The sequence below is a fragment of the Pongo pygmaeus genome, chromosome 2 (assembly GCF_028885625.2).
Source record: "Pongo pygmaeus isolate AG05252 chromosome 2, NHGRI_mPonPyg2-v2.0_pri, whole genome shotgun sequence".
NCBI lineage: Eukaryota > Metazoa > Chordata > Mammalia > Primates > Hominidae > Pongo > Pongo pygmaeus.
In genome coordinates this window covers 106,760,887-106,785,081 of record NC_085930.1, presented here as the reverse complement: position 1 = coordinate 106,785,081, position 24,195 = coordinate 106,760,887, and the positions used below count along the sequence as shown (strand labels likewise).

General features: G+C 57.6%; 1 protein-coding gene across 5 annotated transcripts in view; it reads right to left on the bottom strand.

Moving 5' to 3' along the window:
- Nucleotides 1-24,195, bottom strand: part of MYL3 (myosin light chain 3) — a 34,857-nt gene that overhangs the window by 8,731 nt on the left and 1,931 nt on the right. The window contains exons 2-9 of one of the 5 annotated variants that reach the window (XM_054481946.2): nt 10,450-10,542; nt 7,162-7,296; nt 4,859-4,886; nt 4,575-4,724; nt 3,408-3,581; nt 2,315-2,392; nt 2,162-2,203; nt 1,804-2,032 (exon numbers count right to left, since the gene is read on the bottom strand). In XM_054481946.2, coding sequence (XP_054337921.1) covers nt 2,175-2,203; nt 2,315-2,392; nt 3,408-3,581; nt 4,575-4,724; nt 4,859-4,886; nt 7,162-7,290 — 588 coding nt within the window. In that variant the 5' untranslated portion in view covers nt 7,291-7,296; nt 10,450-10,542 and the 3' untranslated portion in view covers nt 1,804-2,032; nt 2,162-2,174. Of the gene's footprint in view, nt 1-1,803; nt 2,204-2,314; nt 2,393-3,407; nt 3,582-4,574; nt 4,725-4,858; nt 4,887-7,161; nt 7,361-10,449; nt 10,543-15,985; nt 16,033-24,195 lie in introns of those variants that run through there. The other 4 variants (XM_054481945.2, XM_054481943.2, XM_054481944.2 and 1 more) reach the window with 4 other exon arrangements.

Genomic DNA, 24,195 nt, shown 5'->3' with positions numbered 1-24,195 from the left:
CCCGCCTCAGCCTCCCAAAGTGCTGGGATTACAGGCGTGAGCCACCACTCCCAGCCTGTATATCCTCTTTAGAGAAATGTATATATACAAGTCCTTTGCCTATTTTTTAATTGAGTTGTTTGGGAGTGGTTGTTGAGTTATAGAAGTTCTTCATATATTCTAAATCTTATCTTCTCTCCTTTAAATCTTTGCTCAACTATTTCCTGCCCAGATAATCCTTGACCTCATTATTTAACATGTCACCCACCTCCCGGCTTACACACACACATGCACACACACACCACAGCCCTCCCTGCTTTCAGTCCTTCTCTGCTTTTAGCACCATTGGATACTCCACTGTCAGGATTTGTCTGGTTTGTGTGAGTTCTACAAGGGCAGAGGTTTCCACTGCCTTCTCCACTGCAGTGTTCCCAGCACCTAGAACAGAGCCTGGCACACAGTTGGTGCTCAGTAAATGCTGAGAAAATGAAAGGAGGATGCAACAGACTCCTGCGACACACTCACCCCTCACATGCACTCTCTCCCACACACTGCCGGCAGCCCCCATCCACACACACTCACTCTCACACACTCAGGACTCCCCACACCACACAGCCCCTTGGACAGTCTGATCCACGCAGGCCTTCCAAGTTGCTCTCACCCCACCACATCCCCCCTGCCACGCAGACACGTGCATCCACACGAGGTCATGAAAAGGCACCCCCTGGAGCTGCCCTGACTCCTGGGTCCTGGCCTGCAAGGTGTTTCCCATCCAGTGTGGCCCACTCCCCACTCAAAGCCTTTGATCTCCCCCACATTTCTATATCTGGGGCCCCCAGCCTCTCTGCAGGGCTTTGCTCTCTCTTCACACCAAGCCTGTGTGAATCACCTCCTCGAGGAAGCCTCCCCTCTCTATCCTCATCAGGCTCCAGGACTCGGGGGGGGCCCTGGCCCCAGAGCAGGGGGTAGAATGGGGCAGGGGTCTGCAGGTGTGTGCACTTCCCTCCACCACGCAGGGATTGCATGCTGTCTTCTGCTGAGGAGCCCGGGGCTATCCCCACAAAGCCTCTACCTCTGACCTGGAGCCACACTGCTGGCAGAGTGGCTCAGTTTCACCATCGGAGTCAGAGCAAGGGGTCAGCTCTGACAGCCTGGGGACAAAGTTAGCTCCTGCCCTGCCACCCATTCCCAATGTCACTCAGGCAAGGCCATTCCCTGTGCTGGGCCTCAGCTTTCCCACCCGTGACAGGGTGGCTCTGGGCCAATGCCCCATGGTCACCCAATTGGTGGACATGCAGTGAGACAGCTCAGACAGTGCTCTCAGGCTCCCAGCAGCCCGCATCCCTGTGTTAGCGGCTCCAGCATGGCTGCCTCCTGCAGAAGGCCGGGTGAGGGGCAAGCGCAAAGGAGAAGCACTCGGCCTCCTCCAGCTCAGCGTCCATGGGCCACAGAATTCACATCGGCAAGCCAAGGGCCACAGAGAGGAAAGAAGGAGAGAGGGAAAGAAGGGGGAAAGGGAAGAGGGGAAGGAGAAATATGGGACAAAGAGGGAAAGGAAGGAAGGAAGGAGGGGAGGGAGGGAGGAAAGGAGGGAGGAAGGAAAAAAGGGAGAAGGAAGAAGGAAAAGAGGAAAAGAAGAAAGGAAGGGACGGAAGAAGGGAAGGAAGGGGAGGAAAATGGGAGGGAAGGCAGGAAAGAAGAAAGGAAGAAAGGGAGGGAGGTGGGTAGGAAGGGAGGGAGGGAGAAAAGGAAGAAAAAAGAGGAGGGGAGGGAGGGAAGGAGAGAGGGAAAAAAGAGAGGGAGGAAGGGAAAGAAGTCAGAAAGGAAGGCCGGCAAGAAGCCATTTATTCATGAGGCCCATGGGGTGGGGACAGAGCTGCCGTCACAGGTAAGCACAGCCTGAGAGGGGCCAGAGATGGCAACCACGCGGAGAGGTCCGAGGGTTTTTGCAGGAGTCTTGGTAAGGCTCCCCTCCTTCCCACGACTCCAGGCCGCTGGTGTCAGCATCACACATGGGAGATGAGACGTCCCTGCACAGCCTTCCCTGGGCTTCCTGAGAGCAAAGGCAGTGCAGATTACAGAGGAGGAGGGAGACGGAGGCAGCAGGATGTCAAGTGAGCACTGCAGCTGGTGGAGTGTGGGCAGGTGGCAGCAGCGGGTTCAGGAGGGAGTGGGTGCCTACCTGGGCACGAGGCTTAGCTGGACATGATGTGCTTCACGAATGCTGGAAAGAAGAGGAGAGTGAGTGACAGGGGTGCAACACGGGGCAGCCATGGCTGGGAGCCTGGGTCCCAGCACTCCCCTGCCAGAAGACCACTGCCCCTGCTGAGCCCACCTTCGTAGTTGATGCATCCATTGGAGTCCTCTTGCCCAGCCATCAACTTCTCCACTTCGTCTTCTGTCAGCCTTTCACCTGGCAGGAGTGGGAGGCTGAGTCAGCACCATGCGTGCAGAGGCATGATGGGGTGGGGGCACCCACTGAATCCCTCTAGATGGTGGCTCAACCTCTCCAGTATTCCCACAGCCAGCACTGTTCACAAGCCCTTGGCCATCACCCCATTTCTGAGGCCAGGAGAATCAGCGACAAGTTAAGAAGGGGCCTGGGGTGCAGTACGTGCTGCCCTCTGTCCCACTAGGCTGGGAGGGGGTCCCTCCACCAGGACGAAGCCAGGCCTCCCTAGAAGCAGTCCCTTGGGGCAGCCCCTTGAGGCTAGAGGAAGGGCCCATGGGGTGGAGTTGGGGACCTTGGGAGAGGGTGGTGGAGGAAGCCAAGAGACCACCCACTGCTCCCCAAGTCTGGCATTCTCCTGCCTCCATACTTCTGTGTGCTGTGCTAGACCCCCTTCAAAGTGCCAGCCACAGCTCCCCCTTCTTACCCCCATCTCTAGACACACACGCACACACAGAGAGAGAGAGGAGAGAGAGACCAGCACAGAGCTGAAACAGTAGGCACTCAAAATGTTTGCTGCAGGAAAAAATCACTTTGAAGAGGGACCCGCTGCTGCAGGCAGCTGACGGTAGGGGTATAAGTGGGAGGTACACAGGGCCCAACAGAGGTCAGGATCCCCCCAGGCGGCAGGCACTCGACCTGCTTTGACCACTTAGGGCTGTGGCCCTGGAATTTGACCTTGGAGTAATGACCACCAGGACAGTGGCCTGGAGTCGGGGGAAGGAGGGGAACATATCAAGACGGCTCCTTCCTGCCCTGCTCTGTCCCCAGAGCTGATGTCATCCCCCTTCTGTGAGCTGCACCAGCATGCTTGCTTTATTCTCCTCCAAAGTAACATTTCTGTTGTCTGCCATTGAGGCTCCCTAATTATGTAACTCTCTCCATTTCACCAATGGGTCACAGGCCTGGGGGGCAACAGAGTGGTTTCTCCCAGGATGTCCCTGGAAGGAGTGGGGGTAGGGAAGGAGGCTGCCCTCACCCAGCGTGGCCAGCACGTGGCGAAGCTCAGCACCCATGACAGTGCCATTGCCCTCCTTGTCGAAGACCCGCAGCCCCTCCACGAAGTCCTCATAGGTGCCCGTGTCCTTGTTCTTGGAAATGTGCTGGAGCATGGGCAGGAAAGTTTCAAAGTCCATCATCTTGGTATTGAGCTCTGCAGAGAAATGGTCCCAGGTTCCAGGGTCTAAGGCTCCCCCATGCCTGATAATAAGGAGCTATCCCCACCTCTCACACAGTTCTACAACAGTCTACACCAGTTCTCACAGCAGTCTGCACCATTGCGAGGCACTTTACAGTCTACTGAGCAATGCACTGTTTCCATAGCCCTTTGCTATTCACAAAGGGAGTTTGCTGCCCTGAGCCACCACGGAGGGCTCTGTCCAGAACCCCTTGCCTACTTTTGAGAAACAGTCCTCCCCTCATGGCATTTTGTTATAGACCTCACCCTCTACCACCTGTGATTGGGTCAGGAGCAGCTAGGCCAATCAGAGACCTTCCCTGGGACTTTTGAACCCTTGGTGGGGGCTTGGGCCTCACTCCTTTTTTTTTTTTTTTTAGCTTTAAAATTTTATTCATTTATGTATATATTCATTTATTTATTTATTTATTTTTAGACACAAGGTCTTCTTGTTCTGTCACCCAGACTGGAGTACAGTGGTGTGATTATAGCTCACTGCAACCTCAAATTCCTGGGCTCACGGAATCCTCCTGGTTCAGCTTCCTGAGTAGCTGGGACCACAGGTGCATGCCACCATGCCAAGCTAAATTTTTAATTTTTGTAGAGATGGAATCTCACTGTGTTACCCAGGCTGGTCTCAAACTCCTGGCCTCAAGTGATCCTCCCACAGCACTGGGATGATAGCATCCCACTGCCCACTGCTGTCACTGCCCAACTTTCTCACTCCTCCATAAGTGTCAGCGCCTACCACCAGGAGGCCTGGCAAATCAGCAAGGATCCAGATGCTCCAGCAAACCATTACTGCAAGTCACCTGGTTAGCATGGCCCTGTGACTCGCCTTGGTGCCCTCATCGGGACAATGGGAGATGTCAGGAAACATTCTCGTGCTATCCCGCAGGATGGATGGCAGCCCACCCAGGCAGTCTCCCCGGGACTAACACTATGGGGGCTCTCGAGAAGGTGCACTACCTTCCTGTCTTGGCTTCCCCAGGACACGGAGCACTTCCGCCTGTGTGGGGTTCTGGCCCAGCGCCCGCAGGACATCCCCACACTGCCCGTAGGTGATCTTCATCTCACACTTGGGTGTGCGGTCAAACAGCATGAAGGCTTCCTTGAACTCTGCCAGGAGAGGGCAGTGAGCCACAGACACTCCCAGGGTCAGCCTACCCCACTCCCCACACCCCTGGCAGGACCCTCAGACAAGGGAACCCCAGCCCAATCCTGCAACCCCTGGGCTCAAGACCTCTGCTCACCTTCAATCTGCTCAGGTGTGAACTCGATCTGAAAAGAGACCCCAAAGACTCAGATGCCCGGCTTAAAAGGTGAGGCCATGCCTCCTCCTGGGCACTCGGTGGCCAGCCCAGAATGTCAACTGTCTCAGCCTGTCCCATTCCAGCATCCCAGCCTGCACCCCCAGGACCTCCTGCAGTCCACCTTGACGCCCTCCTGCCTCCTTGCCCCTCTCCACCTGTCCAGCCAGAAGGCCTTGAGTCTGTGTGCACCCAGCCCCTGATGCTCGGTGGACCCTGGCGGGGGTAGCAGTGAGGAGGGAGGCCACGTGCCCAAGGCCTCAGGCCAGCGTGGGCCTTACCTGATGCTCCTGGTTCTGGACAGATGTACCTTAAACCACAAACCCCAGTCAGGCTGGCTTTGCTTGGGGCCTGGTGGGCAGAACTGTCAGCAAAAGTGAGATGAGAGGGCCCAGGGTGGCAGGAGGAGTAAGGGCAATGGTACAGGCTGAGGGCTCGTGGCTGGAAGCATCAAGGGTGAGCACAAGTGTGCATATGTGTGTGTGAGCATGTGTCTACATATGTCTGCCCTCACAGAGCCCCCTAAGCCCTCAAGACCAGGCAATCACTCACCAGCCCCACTATACCTATTTCTCATACACCCTGTCTATAGGTCCCTGGGAAGTTCCCACAACCCAGGACAGCACAGGGCCAGGGCAGTGCTGCCGAGTGTTTGCTGAAGTCACATTGGGGCCACCTTGATTGACGTCAATCAAGAGGCCTCCCAGGATCCAGCGTCCCCCTCCTCACTGGATACCAGGTCTATTTTTATCACTGCAGTCACTCGCCCCAAGGTCAAGGTCACACGAGGGAAAGGAGGTTGGGGGAGGGGCATGACTGGCGTCTCTCTCATGGCTGCTGCCTCGGGGCCCCACCAATCTCCACAGTGCATGCCGGCACAGAGGGACACCCTGTTCAGGGCCACCCTACCATGACTGTCCCTCCTGGCTTCCGGCTTGACCCAGTGTTGGGAAGAACAGGTTGTCATTCCTGGCTCCCTGAGAGCTCTCTCCACCAGGAAGCCTGCTGAGATTAGGGTCTCTGGGCTCCTGGCAAAGGCTCCCTGCCCTTTACCTGCAACCTGGGGATGGGGAAAGAGGGCCCATGAGGGGTCTCATTGTCCCCACCTCTCAGAAGGGATTCTGTGCCAACCTCAGTCCTGGCAAGAAAGGACAATGCCACCATGGGCGGTGGCTGTGGTCACAGCCTCACCATGAGGCCTGCAGAATGCAAGCCTGGGACCTGGGTGGCCAACTCCAGGTGCATATACTCTGAATGGTTCCCAGCAGCCCTGCAAGAGGGAACTTGCTGTTCTGTTTCACAGCTGAGGAAACCACGCCTCAGAGCAGCGAAGAACTTGGCAACTAAAATGGAGCAGAGTTGGGATTTGAACCCTTGCCTCAAAGGACATGGTAGGTGTCTCTGGGAAGGGCTCATGAACAGGAGGCAAGACTTCACCGATGGAATGTAGGTCTTGCTGGGCATGCGGGGACGGCAAGGGTTCCACAGGGCTCCTGAGGAGGCAGCCAGGGCAGCAGTGGTCCCAGCCAAGAACAGGGAGCAGCCAGGACACAGGGTACGTGCTGCTATGCAGATACCACAGGTGGGAGTCATGGCTCCCTCCAAGTTTAGACTCTGAGAAAGACTTCCCAGTTGGGGAAGGGCTCCTGGGGCCACTGGTCATAGCTCCATGACCAGCTTCCTGCACAGCTTTCAGAATGTCCCCAGCCAGCTGATGTTTCAAGTTGCCTGCCTAAAAGCTGAGGCCTGAAAGTGCTCTACCAGCTCTGGGCTCGGTGACTTGAACGAGACCTAGCCTGGACAGGGGCCCTGCTTCTTCTTACTCCCCATCTCATCCACCCTGGGAGCGTGTATGGACTTAGGACCCCTCAGCTGAACAAGGAAAATCCCTGCCTGGCTCCAGCTGGCTCCAGGATTCCCCAAGGATGAGAAGTCCAGGAAGAAGGGCAAGGGAGAGTCCATTTCCAAAACCACTAAAAAGACAGTCCAGACTCAAACCCCAGTCCAGACTCCACCCTTAGTTCTCAGCAGCACCAGAGGAGTCCTGCAGAACGTCTGACCACCATCCCTCCTGCTGCAGCCTTTCTGATGCCTGAAGCAGTCAGGGCTTGTCTGACCTCTGCACAGAAGCTTCCAGCGTCAGCTCAGTGCTCACCTCCAGAGCCTGACCTGCCTCTTGCTAGGTCCACTCTGGAATCCACTCACTTGCCCTGATCCTATTGCCACCACCCAGCTTCCATACCCACCTTGATCTTGGAAGCATCAAACTCGACCTCCTTAGGGCGCTCAGGCTCAGGGGGAGGTGCGGGAGCTGGAGCTGCCTTGGGGGCTGCCTTGGCATCATCCTTCTTGGGCTCTGGCTTTTTGGGGGCCATTGGGGGCTGTAAGTACAGAGAGGGATGTGGAGAGAAGAATGCAGAAAGCAGGGTAGGTGAGCCGCCTTACCCAGGCCTTTATCCTGCCCGGATACCTCATGACCCCAGCCCCACCCCTGCAGTGCACAATAGGGACAGGGCCATAAAAGGATATGGCTAGGCTCAGGGGCTATTTTGGGGCCTGGGGAGGGCATTGTTCAGGCTCAGGAATGGGTAGGGGAGGAGGGATCTCCATTCCTCCCAATCACCTGTTGGGAAGGGGGAGGGAGAGAGGGGGACAAAGGCCACTGCTTAACACACACATACACACATACACACACACTCATCTGCACACCCGCACATACCCACACAGAGCCCTGCTGCCCCTCTGCAGGTCCATAAGTTGAAGAGGTGAAGAAGGGTGGACCAAGTACATGCTACGTGTTGTGTTGGGGCCAGGACTGGGATGACCTAAGGGCACCTCTGAACTTAAGCTCTCCAAAGTCCCCTGTGTCTGTGTCTGTGTCTATGACCGTGTCCATGTGGGGGAAGGCGGAAGTCAGCATGTGTCTGTGTGCATTGTCTGTGTCTGTGTCGGGTGTCTATGTGTCTGTGGGTCTCTGTGTGTCTGTGTTTGTGTGGAGGGGGGTCTGTATACACCTGTGTGTGTTGTCTGGGTGCCTCCGTGGTGGGGGGCTCTGTGCGTGCCTATGTGTGCTCCATACATAGACATGTGTGTCTATGTAAGGGATGGCCGGGTGTCTGCGTTTGTCTCTGTGGGTCTGGGTCTTTATGTGTGTGTAGTGTGTCTATGTGTCTATGTGAGTGTGTCTGCGGGTGTTGCTTCTGTGTGTTTATGTCTGGGTGTTTACATGTGTCTGTATGTGAGTGTCTGGTCATGGCAGGCAGCTGTAGCCCTGGCTATGGGTCCAAGGGTCTCCAGGAACCCCCACAAAGGGCAAGAGAAAGGATGCGGCTCCCTCTAGGGCAGTCGCCCCAGGCCAGTTCAGCAGCCTCCCTCTTCAGCCCCTGCTGGCCCAGGGACCAGTTTCTCAGCTTTCACCCCTGGATTCCTACTTCCCCTCTCTACAGCCCCCAGGGATGCACATTTCCCTACACACCCCAGGCCTGGCTCCCCACTGCACCCTCTGCCCAGAGTGCCCTCGCCCCCTCTGCCTGACACATTCAAGGCTTGGCTCTACTGGCCCTCTTCCAGAAAGCTCTCTCCAATGCTATTCCACTGCCACATGTTGCCCTCTGCCGACCCTTTTTGCAAGGGCTCTGAGAGGGTCTGCCTCTCTGAGGAACCCCAAGCTGCCGAGCAGGGTCTGCCCCAGTGCAAGGATGCTCACCCTCTGTTCCTACGACTCAGTGCCCACCCCCAGTGCCCATTCTGCAGTGCCCGGCCCTCAGGGTCCATCCCAAGCCCAGCCTTCAGCAGATGACAGTGACGGAGTGCAGCCTGACGGGACTGCCACTTGGGGAGGTGGGAAGGCTGAGGTGGCACAAGGCTCTTCCCGCATGGGGACGCCAACAGTGGGGACATCTTGCAAACACATTGGGCTCTGTTCCTTGCCCAGCATCTGCGCCTGGCGGGTGGGAAGGAGGTGCTCCTGGTTACTTTTAAGTGCCTGGAGCCTTTGATAGAAACTTCAAAGCCAGTGCCCCCCACCCCCAGGGATTTCCCTGGTGTGGCGAGGGGCTAAGCCTGAGGCTGAGAGGGTGCAGTGGGGCCCAGGGCCTCTACCTGGCACGCCCTGCTGTCTTCCTACTGGGCCTGGTCCCTCTCATCCTGTCACTCTGCCTCACAGGGAGGGACAGCAGTCCAGGGCTGGGGCCGGCCCGCTCCTGACTGGAACACGTTCTGCCTCTCATCTGGAGGGCAGAACACCCACATCTGGAAATCTGACAACATCCGGGACTGCCGGGGGGGCAAGTTTTTCACTTTTCTTCCAGATGTTTGGCAACAGTATTGAGAAAGAAAGGGGTGGGGGGATGGTCAGTAGAGACAAGCCAGAAATACCACAAGAGGAGAAGACAGCCAGAGGGCCAGGCCACGCAGAGGGGCCCCGGGGAGGCCCCACCACCCAGGCCTGCCGACACTCAGGACAATGGGCTGTGAGGACAATGGGCTCTGGAAGTCACACGGGAGCCCCAGTCACCCACAGACACCGCCAACAAGACCAGTTTCCTTGTGTTCATCGTGAGGGAAGCAGAGGGCCAGAGCAGAGGACATATACAGGGCCCTCTCTCCCATCTCGTTTCTTTCATCCTCACACAATTACCACCCCTTGGAAACCACCCAACATTGGCCCAAATGGGGGTAAGCCAGTGACAAGAGCATCCTGGGCCTCAGTGTCCAGGTCTGTGATCTAGGATGGGCAGGCTCATGCAGCCAGCCAGAGTCACATAGTGCCACCTTCCTCCACCTGTGTGTGGCAGGGTCAAGGCAGTGGCTTGGGCCCCTTCTGTCACACACAGGGCAAACGTGGTCCTGCAGCAGGGACAGGGTGCACAGAGCCATCCTCACTCCCTCATCAGGACCCAGGTGAAGGCTAGGGCCAGGATGGTGACTGCCTGAGCTCTGATTCTGGGCATGCCCCTGCTGGCTTGGGAGCAACAGTGCCCCAGGACTCACCCACAGGTCCACCCTCAAACCTATAACAACTGCCTAGCCCCCAGCAGGCACTCTTTAGGACCAGCCAGAGCCCTCCCAGGCACACTGAGGCCAGGAGCAAGGCAGGGGGTGAACAGGAGGCAGGAAGGTGGGCAGGGAGTTGGGGGTGAAGGGAGGGAGGGTGGGCAGCAGTTGGCGGTAAGAACAGGCCACGCCATGCCTGGCACTTCCCTCTCTCTCCCACATCCCAACCTGAGTTTTGTGCCCTTCAGGAGTCAGCCTAGCAGGCAGGATCTGGGCAGGGCCTTGGGGGCCTGGAGAGCCAGGGCTGGGGGTCTGGGTCCTACCACTTCAGCTCCCAAAGCTCTGATGTCTGAGCTGCAGCCCAGTGTGCTGCAGGCTGGCACACACCATGTCCCAGAGCCCCCTCAGGCAGCCACCTTACCTCTCCCTCCCCCCAGCCAAGGGGAATGCGGGGAAGATGTGGGCCCTGACTTCTGAGGAGCCTGTGGATTGAGGCAGGAAAGCCCGGCCACACCGGCCTTCTTCTGGGCTCTTGTTACCTGGCGTCTTCCGTGTGTCCGCCTTCCTATGAATGTCAGCCGTCACAGGAGGGAGGAATGTTCTGTTCTTCCACAGCTACATTTTCCCAGGACCTGGTACACCATAGGCATTCAATAAATGCTGGATGAACAAATGTTCCAAATATCTCAGTTTACCCACCTCTCACAGAGGTACTGGAACCCCTTGCTAAACCCTGTCCTGGAGTGGGCCCGGAGAGATGGGGAGATTTGCCAACTGACTGACAGGAGCTCTGACAGTGCAGAGGGCACTCTGGGACAGTAGTGCGGCCAGCAGCTGCCTCCAAGCCCACCCACCACCTCCCCATGCCCACCCCAATTCAGGCGTGCTCTTCACAGACTAAAGAGGTGAGGGTGACCCCTGTGGTACAGGCAGTGCCTGGACCACACCAGCCAGCAGGGGGCGCAGAAGGGATGGGAACCGACCTTTGGTTCCTGAACTCAAACTCCAGAACCCAGAATCCCAACCCAGACCCCAGATTAGGAACCCGGAACCCCAAGCTCAGACCCCAGACTCAGGTCTCACAATTTGAGTGCCAAACTCAGAACCCAGAACCCAGATTCCAGGACTAGACCCCACTGTGGAGATCTAGACCCAGATCCTGGCACCCAAACCCTGATCGAAGACTCCAAAACCCAGGATGGTAAACCCGGACCTTCAACCCAGACTCCAGACCCCAGGCCCCAGATACAGGACCCAGGATTCTAAACCCAGACCCCAGATCCAGGACTCAAGCCCCAGGACTCTAAACCCAGACTTCCAGGACTGCAAACCCAAACCCCAGACCCAGGACCCAGGACAGGGGCTAACGGATTTCCAGATCAGCGTGGCCCTGTGTGGACAAGGCCAGTGGGAAGGGGCACCGGAGGGGTCACACTCTTGGCAACAGCGGGGGTAGCTGCTTGGCAGACCTCCCTGGTAGCGTTCAGAAGGGCATGAAGAATGTCCATCATCCTGTTAGAGACAATTTGGGGAGCACAGACTATGGTTGCCACGTGGAGAGTGGGCAGAAGGAGGTAAGGGCCAGCTGTCCCCTGGGCCCAAAAGCCAGAGGCAGGGAAAGAGGGTCGGGCTCCCCACGTGCCCTTGTCCCCTGGGCCGCAGTCTCCACAGGCAGCCCTGGCCCGCCCTGGCCCGCCGGTCCCGCCCCTCCTGGCCCACAGCCTCTGGGCTGGGATGCAGGCCCACACTTCCCGGAGGAGTCGAGAACACGGCCTGGGCCAGACCCAGAGCCTTAGAAGTAGGTCAAATGTTGCCGCACAGCAGGTCCTGGGGACCCTGTCCTGGTGTGGGCAGGCCCGTGGGCTGCAGCTCATTTACCAGGGCCCACTTGTGTGTCCACATAGATGTGAACCCACTGCTACACACTGAACACCCATGAACACAGACCCCACGCGGGGCCCCTAGGTCCCTGTCCAGTTGCACAGATAGGGAGACCGTGGCCCCAAGGAGGCAAGGGCTGCCCAGCAACTCTGACTAGAGGTGGCATGAGGCAGGTACAAGGACCAGCAGAAGGAGATAAATTTCTACACCATCCCATGGCCCTGGAGCCTCAGATGAAAGTCTGACTCCTAGGAGGACTTCCCAGCAAGGCCGCTCTGCCACTAACAGGATGGGGCCCACCTCCTAGAGGCACAACCCCGGGCCTTGAGAGATGGAAAAGAGTACCCAAGGGGGAGGCAGTAGACTCCCTATGCTCCTGTGACCCGGGCTGGTCCCTGCTCCTCTTGGCCTCAGTCTCCCCACCTGTACCATGGCCATGGGTGGGGCAATGTGATTCCAGGTTCAGAGGACAGTCTCTGCCCCTGAGTCCCAGCCCATCCTCACTACCCCCACACCACACACAGACAACTCTGTCCTCGAGCAGGCCAAACACAACCCTCAGGCCCCTCCCTCTGCCCACTGTGCTGACGGGGACCAGATGCTCCAACCTTGTGGTTCTAGGGGTGGGGGTGGCAGGGCCCAGTGGGCTGGCAGGCAAACCCTGGTTTTGGCCCAGGGACCTATAATCAGCTCCTGCCCCTCTGATCCCGGCCCAGGACTGACGCTTAGGGCTGTGGTGTCCTGGCCGGCTGTGGCCACGGCCGCTATATTTGGGAGCCCAATTCAGCATGAGGGAGGGGTGGGCAGGCAGAAGCCTCTAGGGACCCAAGCCTCATGGGGGACAGGATGGGGACAGCATTGGCCAGGCTTGGTCCATTCTGGAAGAAGGGCATAGCCCTGATTTCTCAGGGGCCTGGACTGGGGGACCTCAGCCCCAGTCTCAGCAGCTAGTCTCAGAAGGGAGATTGAAAATGTGTCTGGAGATACTGCACCCCTGTTTAGTCCAAAGAGTGAGCATCAGTTGGGTCTGTGCATTCTGGGTGCATGAGATGGAGTCTCGGGCTGCCAAGGGTTCGTGGGAGCTCTGGATGGGTGAGGTTTGGGGTACCGGGGTCTGGAATGGGAGGAGGGGGTGCCAATGTGCTAATCAAAGGAGCTGAGAAAACAAAGGCCTGGGGCTTGGGTCAGGAGGAATGGAGCAAGGTGCAGCCCTGAGCCCCAGCTCCCCAGCTCTGCCTGCTGGTCCAGCTTCCGGACAGGGGCCCGGCCCCTCCCCCCCAGCATGGCCTGTGGCCTCCCTGAACTGCCCTGGACATTCCCTGCCACTGGGCCAAACCCTGTACTCTCCCACCAGCAGCTTCCCAAAGAGCAAATATTTATTGTCCTTGGAAGAAAAAAAAAGACTCCCCTTTTAGGATCGGGGTCTGGGAACTGCTATTGAGGTTTGCAGGGGCTCAGCAGCGGCCTGAAATGACCAGAAACCCCACCTAGACGGGCTGAGGAAGAAAGGAGGGTGCTCCATGAGCTGGCCTTGGAGGAGACCGCGAAAGCTGCCCTGGGTGCTGGGCTGGGGCTCTGCCCAGCGCTGCACCCTGGGCCACATTCCTCCCTTCCCTTGCCTCCATTTCCCCAAGGCTTCCCCAGAATAGGTCTGAGGACATGCAGACACTGCCACACAAGGTGTGAACATGTGTGATTGGACGGGTGTGGATAGTCTAGTGTGTGTGTAACTATGGACAAGAGGATGAGGCCACATGTGTGATTGTGTGGGAGTGTGTCGTCTTGCATGCTTCCACGTGTCACCACGGGCACAAGGCTGTGACTCTGCGTGGGCATGAGCATGTCTGTGTGCTCCTGGCTCTGTGTGCGTGTCTGTCTGTGAGCCTGTTCATCTGTTGGCATGGGTGGGGAAGGGGCATGTGGACACAACCTCTGTTGAATGGCCAATTCAGTCAAAAATGCAAGTAAATTTAGCAGGGGAAAAAAAAACCCGTCAGTCAGACGAGCAGTCTGAATTGAGTGGTTGTTTGAGTGGATGGACCGACTGTCTCAGGCAAACAGTTCACGCTGGCTGGGAGGAGGAACCAGCTCCCCTGGGCCATCACGGAGAAACTGGAGACAGGGACCCTTGGCTATGGCAGAGGTGAGACACAGAGACTGAGACAGAGATGGGAGGATGGAGAGAGACAGAGAAAGAGAGAGATGCGACAGTCAGAAACAGGGGGGGAGAGAGGGTTGGTAGGGTCAGGGACAAATGTTGCCCCAGGAAAGGATGTAGCTTCCTGGAGCCTGCAGGCACGCATGCATGCACACCATCATGTCACCCCTCACCTCAGCTCCCAGCCAGCATAACCCAAATTCATTCCCACCTCTCACCCATCCTCAAGCAGCTCCAAGTGGACAAGAAGTGGGCACCAGACCAGGATGCAAAGAGAGAGGGCGGGCATGGGCACCTGGACAGAGGGACAGGATGACAGATGAAGAAGGCAGTGCCGAGGACAGGGACGACAGTGATGGAGGTGAAGACAGGAGGGTGACAAGAAGGCCACAGTGGTGGTGACAGTGAAGAGGGAGTGCTGGCTGGGAGGACCTCCCTGACCCCTTGCAGACCCCACCTAGCCATGGTGGCCCCCTACACCCAGGGCTCTCCCCACTCTGCCCCCACCAGAACCAGCTGTGGCCTTGCCTCCAGTGGCCATACAAAAATCCTCCGTGGCCCAGGGTGTGGATGCTGCAATAAAATGGCCCAAGCTCCCAGCCAGGAATAGTTAGGGTCAACTCTGGTACCTGCCTGTGTGAGTATTTATATATCCACTCTCCCAGTGTGGCCATGTCTGAAACACACACACACTATCCCCAAGCAGGCTAACCCACCCCTGATGTGTGTCTGTCTGGAGATACCTATGGGCCCCTAGACATTCCCTACTCCACCTACTCCACCTTTGCCTAGTCCCTTTCCACCAGTACTGGGACAACAGGAATCACACTGAAATGTGTGTGTGCACACGTAGCTTCCTGGAGCCTGCAGACATGCACTCAGGAACCCTGGCCCAAGGGAGCTTGGGCCAAGAGCAGGGACGCTGTACCACACACCTTTACCACATATCCTCATGCTTCATAGAAACCTTTGCATGCATGTTCACGCGCCTGTGCACACATATCCACACTCCTTTGTACACATATGCTTTTGCTCACATGTATACACACATTCACATGCCTTTGCATACACATCCACGCACTCTCCCACATACACCTAATGCACCACATTTTTTAGCTCACAGGTATAGAAAGAACACCCAGGTATAATTCCCAGGCAGAAATTAGCACTGGGAAGGAGGAGCAGCGCTGAAGGCAGCAGAAATCAGGGAACCCTACCAGGCCTGCCTGGAACGGTAGTGTCCGCATCTGTTTGTGTGTGAACATGTGTGTCTGGACATTTGGGATCTTTCCACTGCCTCCTCCCACCCCACCCCACCCTGTTCACAGAAGGGGAAACAGAGGCCCAAGCAGAGTAGCTGAGTGGGGAGGTCAGCGTCCTGGTTTGGGGCTTTTGAGCTTCAGCATCTGTGTTGTTCTTGGCACATCCGGGCCAGATAAGGACGGGGTCAGAGCTTGGCTCTCGTGGGAAAGGACTCTCTGGAAGGCTCCCGACCCATTCCTTTCCCAGATCTTGGACCCCAGTGCAAGCAGAGAGAAGACAAAAGGGAAGGAGAGATGGTTGGGAGACAGGCCAGCTCCCATCAGGTCAGCCTTGAGGGCTTGTGGGGAGACCACAGCAGGTTCAGAGACTCACGGGTACCCAGGAATGTGTAATAAGCCCCTCAGACCAGCACAGGAACCCCCAAATGCAGAGCCTAGAGCAGACGGGTAAGGGTGAGGCCAGGAGCCCAGCTCTCTGCAACATCTGGCTTTGGAGCCCTCTGCTCCAGGGAGCCTCATGCGGTTTTAGAGCCAGGGCCGAGGTAAATGCCTCTGTGCCCCAAAGGTCTGGAGCTGGGTTGGATGAGAAACTGTTCTGGGGGGACAGTGGAATGTTAGGAGACACTGGAGCATCATCCTCCCACCCAAAGCAGATGAGGGTACAGGTCCTGGGATTGGGGTTGGGTTGGCTGGGGACAGAGAACTCAGTTCTGGGGCTGGCCCCTTCACTGACTCCTGGAACCTCTTCCCCTCTGGAGACCTCAGTGTTCACACCTGCACAGTGAGGCGGGAGTTCCCTAAAGGCGGGCTCAGCAGGTGCACAGTCCTCCCAATGCAGTCAGGGTGGGGCATCCCTGGACCTGAGTGTCCTCCTTCCCCACTGCCTCAGCCTGTGCCCCTGTCCAGGTCTCAGTGAGGGGCAGAGGGCTGGAGCTTGAAGCCAAGACAACAGGGGAACAATTGGCTGGAATTCTGCATAAACAAAGGGGCTCATCCAAGGCTGCAGATGAACTGGGAGAGGCTGGGGAGTTCCTGCGCCCCGAGGGAGCCCTGCCTGACAGTAAGCCCATCCATCCAAAGGGAGGCCCTGCCTTTGAGAGTCCTGGTCTGAGAGCATAAGCAGGACAGCCTCTGTGGGGGATTTAGCAGGGGATGCTGTAGGGCCCCGAGACCCCTCCCTCAGCCCACCCCCAACCAGCATGCTCGTGGCCCCTGCCCCACCTAGAATCATTGGAGATACAGCTCCCAGGGGCAGGAAAACAAGGAGAAACCATCGATTGCAGCTGCCAGGAGCCACCACCACCTCTCAAGGCCCTCCTCACCTGACCTTGGGGTCCAGAGAGAGGACATGCCAGTTTCCCCACTCCCACAGTCTCACAGCAGCAACTGCAGGGACACCCAGGCTGGTCTGGGATGGGGGTCGAGGGTGGGTCCTCTCTGCCAGCGCCAGGTTCAGCTCCTGTCTCAGGGTCAGGCTCCAGCTCAACCCCTGGGGCTGCTCCCTGGCTTTCTGAGAAGCTGCCGTCAGGCAGATTCCATCTCATAACGTTTCCTGGAGGAAAACCTTCCAACACTCATTGTTGGAATGAGTGTTCCGACAATGAAGGGATCTGTCTCTGATCCTGGGACCTGCTCATGAGGAAACTGAACCTACCCATGGCAACTGAGAGACAAAGAGGTAAGGGAGCAGGGTGTTTGGAGTCCACAGCTCTGGCCAATAGTTGTGCCCTCCCCCAGAGATGGAGGCTTCTCAGCAGAGCCACAGAGATAACCCATCCCCTGTCCTCAAGGGCTCGCCATCTGTTGGGACAAAGGCAGCAGCATATCATGCCGTGCTAAATTTTCTAGTCAAACCAGGAGGTCTGAGGTCTCACTCTGCTGGGAGTTGAAGGGTGCAGATCCAGGAAGGCTTCAGAGAGGAGGGGGCCTTTGGAGGGCATACAAGAGCCACCCAGGCAGAGAAGGGAAGGACAAGTCAGGCAGCAAGAAGTGCAGGGGCAGAGGCCAAGAGCTCATGGAGGGTTCAGGGGATGGGAACACAGGGCAGTGGGGCCAGGCGGGAGTTGGCTCCCCCAAACTCTCGAGTCTCTGCATCTCCCAGCTGACCCCAACACACAGTAAGGTGCACGCAGGGGCCACGGAAGGCAGGGCTGAGCTTGCAGAACACTTTGTTCCTCCTCCTCCTCTTCCTCCTCCTCTGTTTGCGAGGTCATCACTTCCTTGCCCCCCTCCACCCCCAAGGAGCCCTGTGTGGTTATGCTTGATTGGGAAAATTGATGTGGGGCCGCTGAGTTGAAGGGCAGGGGTGGTCACCCTTCCATCTTGAACCCAGCTCTGCTCATTGGGCCAGGAGTGGCTTCCGGAGCCAGCTGTGCTGAGAGAGGGTGCTGCTGTGAGGAAAGGATGTACTGGATGGCCCTGAGTTCAGTGCTCCAGTCCCTTGCCTCCACAGCCCCCACACCAGCTCAGGAAAGGAGTGCAGTGGGACTGGGGGAAGCCTAGACCACTGACCTCCCCAAAAAGGTCATGACTAGTCCGGGAGGCAGAGAGGCCCCAGAGATAGAGCAGAGGTCAGGGCAGGCAGGAGCTGGGTGTGTGACTTTGGGCAGAGGCCTGACCTCGCTGGGCCAGACCGGCTGCCAGTGTCCCCTCCAGCTTCAGGGAGGCATCTGAGTTATGCCTAGCCACCTCCCGTTATGCCCAGAACCTCCTCCACACTGGCGACCCACCTGTGCCCAGTGAGAGCCCTTCGGCCTCTTCCAAAGAGGCTCACCTCAGAGGGCACGGGTGTCGGAAGGCCTGGAGACTTGCTCTGGCTGCAGGGTGACCTCTGGCACGCCATTGCCCTTCTCTGGATGTCGCTTTCCCATACACGGTTTTATAAACTTCCCCAAGTGCTTCCCCTCTCCGGCCAGTTCAGCCAATGTCCACGGTGCCTCTGGGCCAGGCTCGGTGCAGCCTGCAGGATGGCCGGGCAGACACAGCCCTGATTCCAGCCCTAGAGACATTCCCAGTGTCCGCCAGCTCATTGCCTTGCCCCAGCCAGTGTCCCCTGAGGCATTTAGAGTGAGAGGAAACTGAGGCCCAGAGATTTGGCCCGGCACGACCAAGGACCACCCACATAGAGGGTTCCTCCAGGCCTAACAGGGCAGGAGTGTCAGGACTAGGGGCTCTCCACTCGAGGGCTCCCGGCCACAGCCCCCGGCAAGGACCCAGTGTCTGAGCTAACCCCCTCCCCACCAGCTCCTCCTTCCTGGCCCCCTCCTCCCTTCAAACCGCAGGGCCCAGCCGGCCTCTGGAACGCGTGCCCGGGACCTCGGTGATATTTTGAGTTTAAGAAAACTTTGCAGTCGGCAGGAGCTCTTAAAGGTTATAAATAGCAGCAGCGGGAGCCCATGCCGGGAGAGGCGGAAACACGTGTCAAACACGCCTGGAAGGGAGTATTCCGAGGCACAGACCCCCCCACACACACACTAGGGATGCACTAGGCTTCTGGGGATTTTACAACCACTGGAGCGGGAAGTCACACTCCACCCAGAAGGCATCTGGGAAACATGACCCACTTTGGACCCCCAACCAGTGTCCCCAGTGGCTGGCCAGGTTGCCCGAGCATGTGGGGGCACTGTTGAAAGGGGATCTGGTGGGGAGGCCTTTCTCCTACCCCACTCCCCGCCACCATGCCACCAGGGATTTCCCTCAGAGCTGCCCTTGGAAACAGCAGGGCTGGGGGTGGATTTGGAGAGAGTCCACTCTAACCCCTTTCTGTGGCAGGGAGAACTGAAGACTTGAATGGGGACAGAATTGTTTCCAAGTCATGGGAAAGCTGGACAAGGTTTGGACCCCCAAGCCACAGTTCCTCCCATTGAACACTGTTGCTGCCTCCCTTCCATTTCCAGGGACCACGGGACGGTGCTCTAACTCACCCAAAGAAAGCACAGAGATGGGCACAAAGGTGACAACACGCAACACTGGGGGATGCAGACCTGAGGGCCCCATCCCTCAGCATCCAATCCCAGTGCTTCCCCTTCCAGTGAAGACCTCTGCTGAACAGATGAGGAACAGACCAGAGACTTGCCCTACTCCAGTGGGATGCACACCCATGCCCACGCTGCCAGGGAGTGGACTGTCAACAACCCAAGGCCAGGTGTGCAGCCTCAGCAAGGACATCAGCTCCGCTTTGGACACAGCAGTCTCAGCCTTGCCTTGAGGGTCATGCAATTTGAGGACATGCCCTCAGGAGCCTAGTCTGAGGAGACACCCTTCTGGGGCCTGATCTAAGAGAAATCAGTTTTGATGGCCCCATGGCCATGGAAGGAACCCTTCAACCTCCACCAACTCCCTGGATTTCCCAACTGCTCCACAATGTGCATGGGGCAAGAACTGTTACTCCACTGCAAATACCCGGAAACTCAGGCGTGTCTCAAGCTCCCACCCACCATCCCACTTATGCCTCACTCATGCCCCACCTGCTGCCCACAGCTCCCAGCAGGTCTGGGGGCCGCAGCCAGCCTTGGCATCCAGGCATTCTGAACCTCAGGGAGCCCCAAAGGGTTTATGGGGCTCCCAATGAATGGGAGCCTGTTGAGCTTGGAGGGGGCCGGGCCCGAGTAAACATGGCTGGGTCTGAGCTGCCATTCTCCCGCTGCCTCTTCCCCAGGACCCAGGACCAAAATACAACTTCCTGTCCCCGGAGCTGAGGGCCAGACTTGCCCCCCAGAACCCTGGGCTGGGGCCCACAGAAGGAACACAAACTGGCAGGCCCAAGGCTCGAGGGGAGAAAGGCCTTCAGGTTTTCAGACTCCCAGGTCTGCTTGCATCCAAGACCCAAGTGCTTAGGCACTTTACAGATCCCCTTTGAGCCTGAAACTGCCCAACTGTTAACAACAGATCAGGAAACTGAGGCCATGAGCAGGAAGGCGTCTGGCTCAGGGCTCCACAGGTCAAAGCAGAACAGGCCCCAGCCTCCTGCTTCCCTGGCCAGTGAGGACGGGGCCTGTGGGCAGGGTAGGGCAGTGCATGTGGACTCAGGTGAGGGAGAGGCTCTGGCAGTCAAGAGCCAGAGCAACAGGGAGGCTTGACAGAGCACAGGGGAACTCTCCCTCCTTTGGGCACAACTGCCCACTGACCCCCGCTGGCCTGGTCACAGAATAGCCTACGTGTCCTGGGATACCCCTTGGAGCAGTGCACTTCAGAGTAGCTGGGGCAGGAGCCCCATAAGTGTCGTTTGTCATAGTTTCGCTATGTCCCCTGGCCAGTCCATTCTGCTCTTTGGTGCCGTTTCCTCCACCTGGAGGCCAGGTATCACCAAGCTGCCTGCCTCCCTGTCTAACTTGTGAAACAAAAAGTACTTTGGAAACTCTAATGAGTGGTACCTTCCCCAGGAGCCTGGAAGACCCAGGGAGGGGGGCCCTAGGAATGGGCCCAATGGCTGGGGGTGGTTGGGGCCAGCTGCCGCACATGCAGGGCACTGGGGGCTACAGCTGGAATGTGCTGAGTGGCAGCTGCCACGTGAATCATTATACCTCGCCAGGCTGAGCCTAGGACTTCCAGACACAAACCAGCTCAGACTGGGCTCAGGCAGAAGGGCAGCCTCCAGCCGGGTCACAGGGCCTGGGGGTGAGGTTTCTGGGATCTTGCAGGGTCTCTGCCTCCCTGTCTGCCCACATCTTCATCCTGAGCAACCAGCTCTGGTTCTGAACACAGCTCGTCCTACAGACCCACAGAGAGAGGTCATCCTGTCCACAGCCCCCTGCCTTTGAGACCTGTGACGGCTTAAGCAGACCCTGGGCCTGGAAGGGCCTGGGAGGCAGATAGAGAGGGCTTCCTGGCTGACTCCTCACCAGGAGCCCACATTCCAGTGGGCAAGGAGTCAGATATGAGGTGGCTGTGGGGCTGCAGGCGTCAGGACACGGGCTGGAGTGGAATGACGGGCCATCCCCCATCTCTTCCATCTAGGAGCCACTGGGTACCCAGTGCTGGCAGATCAGGCCTTCTTGGGCCTCAGTTTTCCTGCCTGTGACACAGGCAAGAACCACCTCCAGCCCCCTCTGATTTCTCTGGGTGCCTTAAACTTGAGTGAAGTCACTAGTAGGGGCTGTGTTCATACCTCGTGGCAGCCTGATATTCCTGAGATGTGGAAAGGACCAGAGGGTCAGACAGGGACACAGAGACTAAGAGAGAGGCGTGGCAGGGCAAGGAGAGGACTACTGAGGCACACACACATGTCTGGCAGCCTGAGTGGGCCCGGTTACCTGGCAGGCAGACCCATGGGTGCCGAGGGGAGGGCCCAGCCCCGGGCACCTGAACACCGGCACACTTGGATCTGCCTCTGTTGCCTCCTACTCCTGACTAGGGGCCTGGGACAAAGTCCTGGGCCAGTGTAGGGCTTGGTAAAAAATAATTAATTTTCTTTTCAAGTGGAAGCTCTGACTCAGGCCTTTTCTTGTCCCCAGCAGCACTATCCTTGCTTAGGCCTGAGCCACAGAAGCTGCTCAGGGACTATCCATGGCCTCCCCGTGGCCAACCTGAGTCTGCTCTGCAGCTTTCGGCCCGACTTGGAAGGCCCGTGGCTGCAGGTGAGTGGGGGCAGGGGAGCCTAGGGGCCTGAGCACAGCTGGGGGGCCCAAGCCTGTGGTTTCCCCGGGGGTGAGTGTCTAAGTACCTGGGCCGCGCTATGGGGCAGACAAGACATGACCGCATGGAGACACATCTGTGGACCTGGTGTTATGACAGCGGGGGTCTTGTAACCACGAGGCCAGCAGGGACAGAAAGCCCATACCTCTAGCTCCTTGGGAGCCTTGGGAGTGCTCCCTGGCTGGGACAGAGCCTGCTGGCCCCAGGTGCCCCCATTGTCCCTCCCTTCACCTTCCTGAGAGGCAAGAAAGCCAGGCAGCCATGCTTCTGCTGCAAGGGGAGGGGGCTGCCCAGCCAGCTGCCATGGGAGCCTCCAGCGACTCAGCCGGGTGTCAGGGGGTGTTTATGAGCAGCCGAAATGGCTGTAAAAGTGGCACCTCGCTTCACTTATGGCCTGGCCATCCCCTCCCCTACTGGCCTCTTGCCTCGAAAAGCTTCCAGAGGGGCCTAGAGGCCGAGAGAGGTCTGGGGTTAAGGGCTGGGTGGAGGCACAACCTGGGGTCAGAGTTCAGCCAGGGGCTAGAAATCAGATTGGGATAAGAACTCAGCCCGAGGTTGGGGCTCATCATGGAGATAGAGCTCAGTCTGGGATCAGGGCTAAGCTTGGATGCAGCCTGACTTTGGGGCTAGTGTTGGGATGAAGCACTGGGGGAATATAAGGACTCAGAAATAGATGTGAGCCATTAGTCCCAGAGAACCCCTGGTCTGGGCAAGGGGTTTTCTGAGGGAGCAAGGCCAGGCTGCCTTGCTCAGAGAGCTGAGCCTCTTGCCTTGCTTGTTGGTGTCTGATGCCCACCCTGGCCCCAGGGTCTGTGTACCTTGGCCAGAGCCCTACTCACAGTGGAATGGCTGCCGCAGAGGCCTGTCAGCCTGGGGCTGCCACACCAGCAGGGGTGGGGCCAGAGTCCAGCCCCTGCTGCAGTTTTGAGATCCAGTGACCACCCTGGCTCCTCCTCCTAGGCCCCAGCCTGGGGATTAGAGACAGGGACTCACTCCTACTCCCCACCCCCAGCCAGGCCTTTTCAAACCCCATTGAAACTAACACTGACCTGACACTAACCAGAAACTGACTCTGAGCCCCTGGGGCCTGCTTGTCAAAAAGGGCAAGCTGACTCTGCCAGGTGCTTGGGTGCTACCAGTTAATGTGTGACACCCCCACCCTCATGGTAGCACTTTAACCAGAGGCCTGAGGGTGAGAGAGATGATCTGTGGCCCCACCCACAGCTGTGGAATGTCCAGCAGGGGACTCTGGGGTGAGGCACATGAGTTATGGCAAGGGGAATGCCCTTAAGGGGCCCAGCACCCATCAGATTCCTCTCTGCAGCCCTCTCCACAGCCCACCCTCGTCCTCCCAAGTACAAATAGTATGTTTCCAAATCTCAAGTTTTCCCTGCTGTCAGATCTGAAAAGAACTCCTCCCCTCAGCCTCTAGTTTTATCTCTCAGTCCTTCCAATCCCTCCATTAATGTTCTTTTCTCATCACCAAGGGGGAAAGCAGGGTGGGAGATCAGTGGTCACAGAACCATAAAACTTAGAGACACTTAGAAACAGAGGCATAGGCCAAGTGCGATGGTGCATGCCTGTAATCCCAGCACTTTGGGAGGCCAAGGCAGGAGGACTGCTTGAGCCCAAGAGTTGGAGACCAGTCTAGGCAACAAAGTGAGACCTCGTCTCTACAAAAAAAAAATTTTTAATTACCCAGGTGTGGTAGCTCATGCCTGTGGTCCCAGCTACATGAGAGGCTGAGGTGGGAGGATTGCTTGAGTCCAGGAGGTCAAGGATGCTGTGAGCCATGACCGTGCCACTGCACTCCAGCCTGGGCGACACAGCAAGACCCTGTCTGGAAAAAAAAAAAATGCTGGGTGTGGTGGCTTACGCTTGTAATCTCAACACTTTGGGAGGCCGAGGCAGGATCACTTGAGGCCAGGAGTTTGAAACCAGCCTGGCCAACATGGAGAAACCCCATCTCCACTACAAATGCAAAAATTAGCCAGGCGTGGTGATGCACAACTATAATGCCATCCACTCAGGAGGCTGAGGCCAGAGAATCGCTTGAACCTGGGAGGTGGAGGTTGCAGTCAGCCGAGATCGCACCACTGCACTCCAGCCTGGCCAACAGCCCTGTCTCAAAAAAGAAAAACAGACGCATAATAAAGCTGAGACCATTAAAATATAACACTGAAGAACCACAAGTGTTCTTTAGGTGCCCACTCTGGCACCTGGGCCTCCATCCCAAGGAGACTACATACCATAGGAGGCAGCCCTGAAATCACAACCTCCCTCCCCAGTAACGGAGGATGTGGGCACACAAGGAGGGAGGGGAGTGTCCTTTACACCAGGCAGAGGAGTAT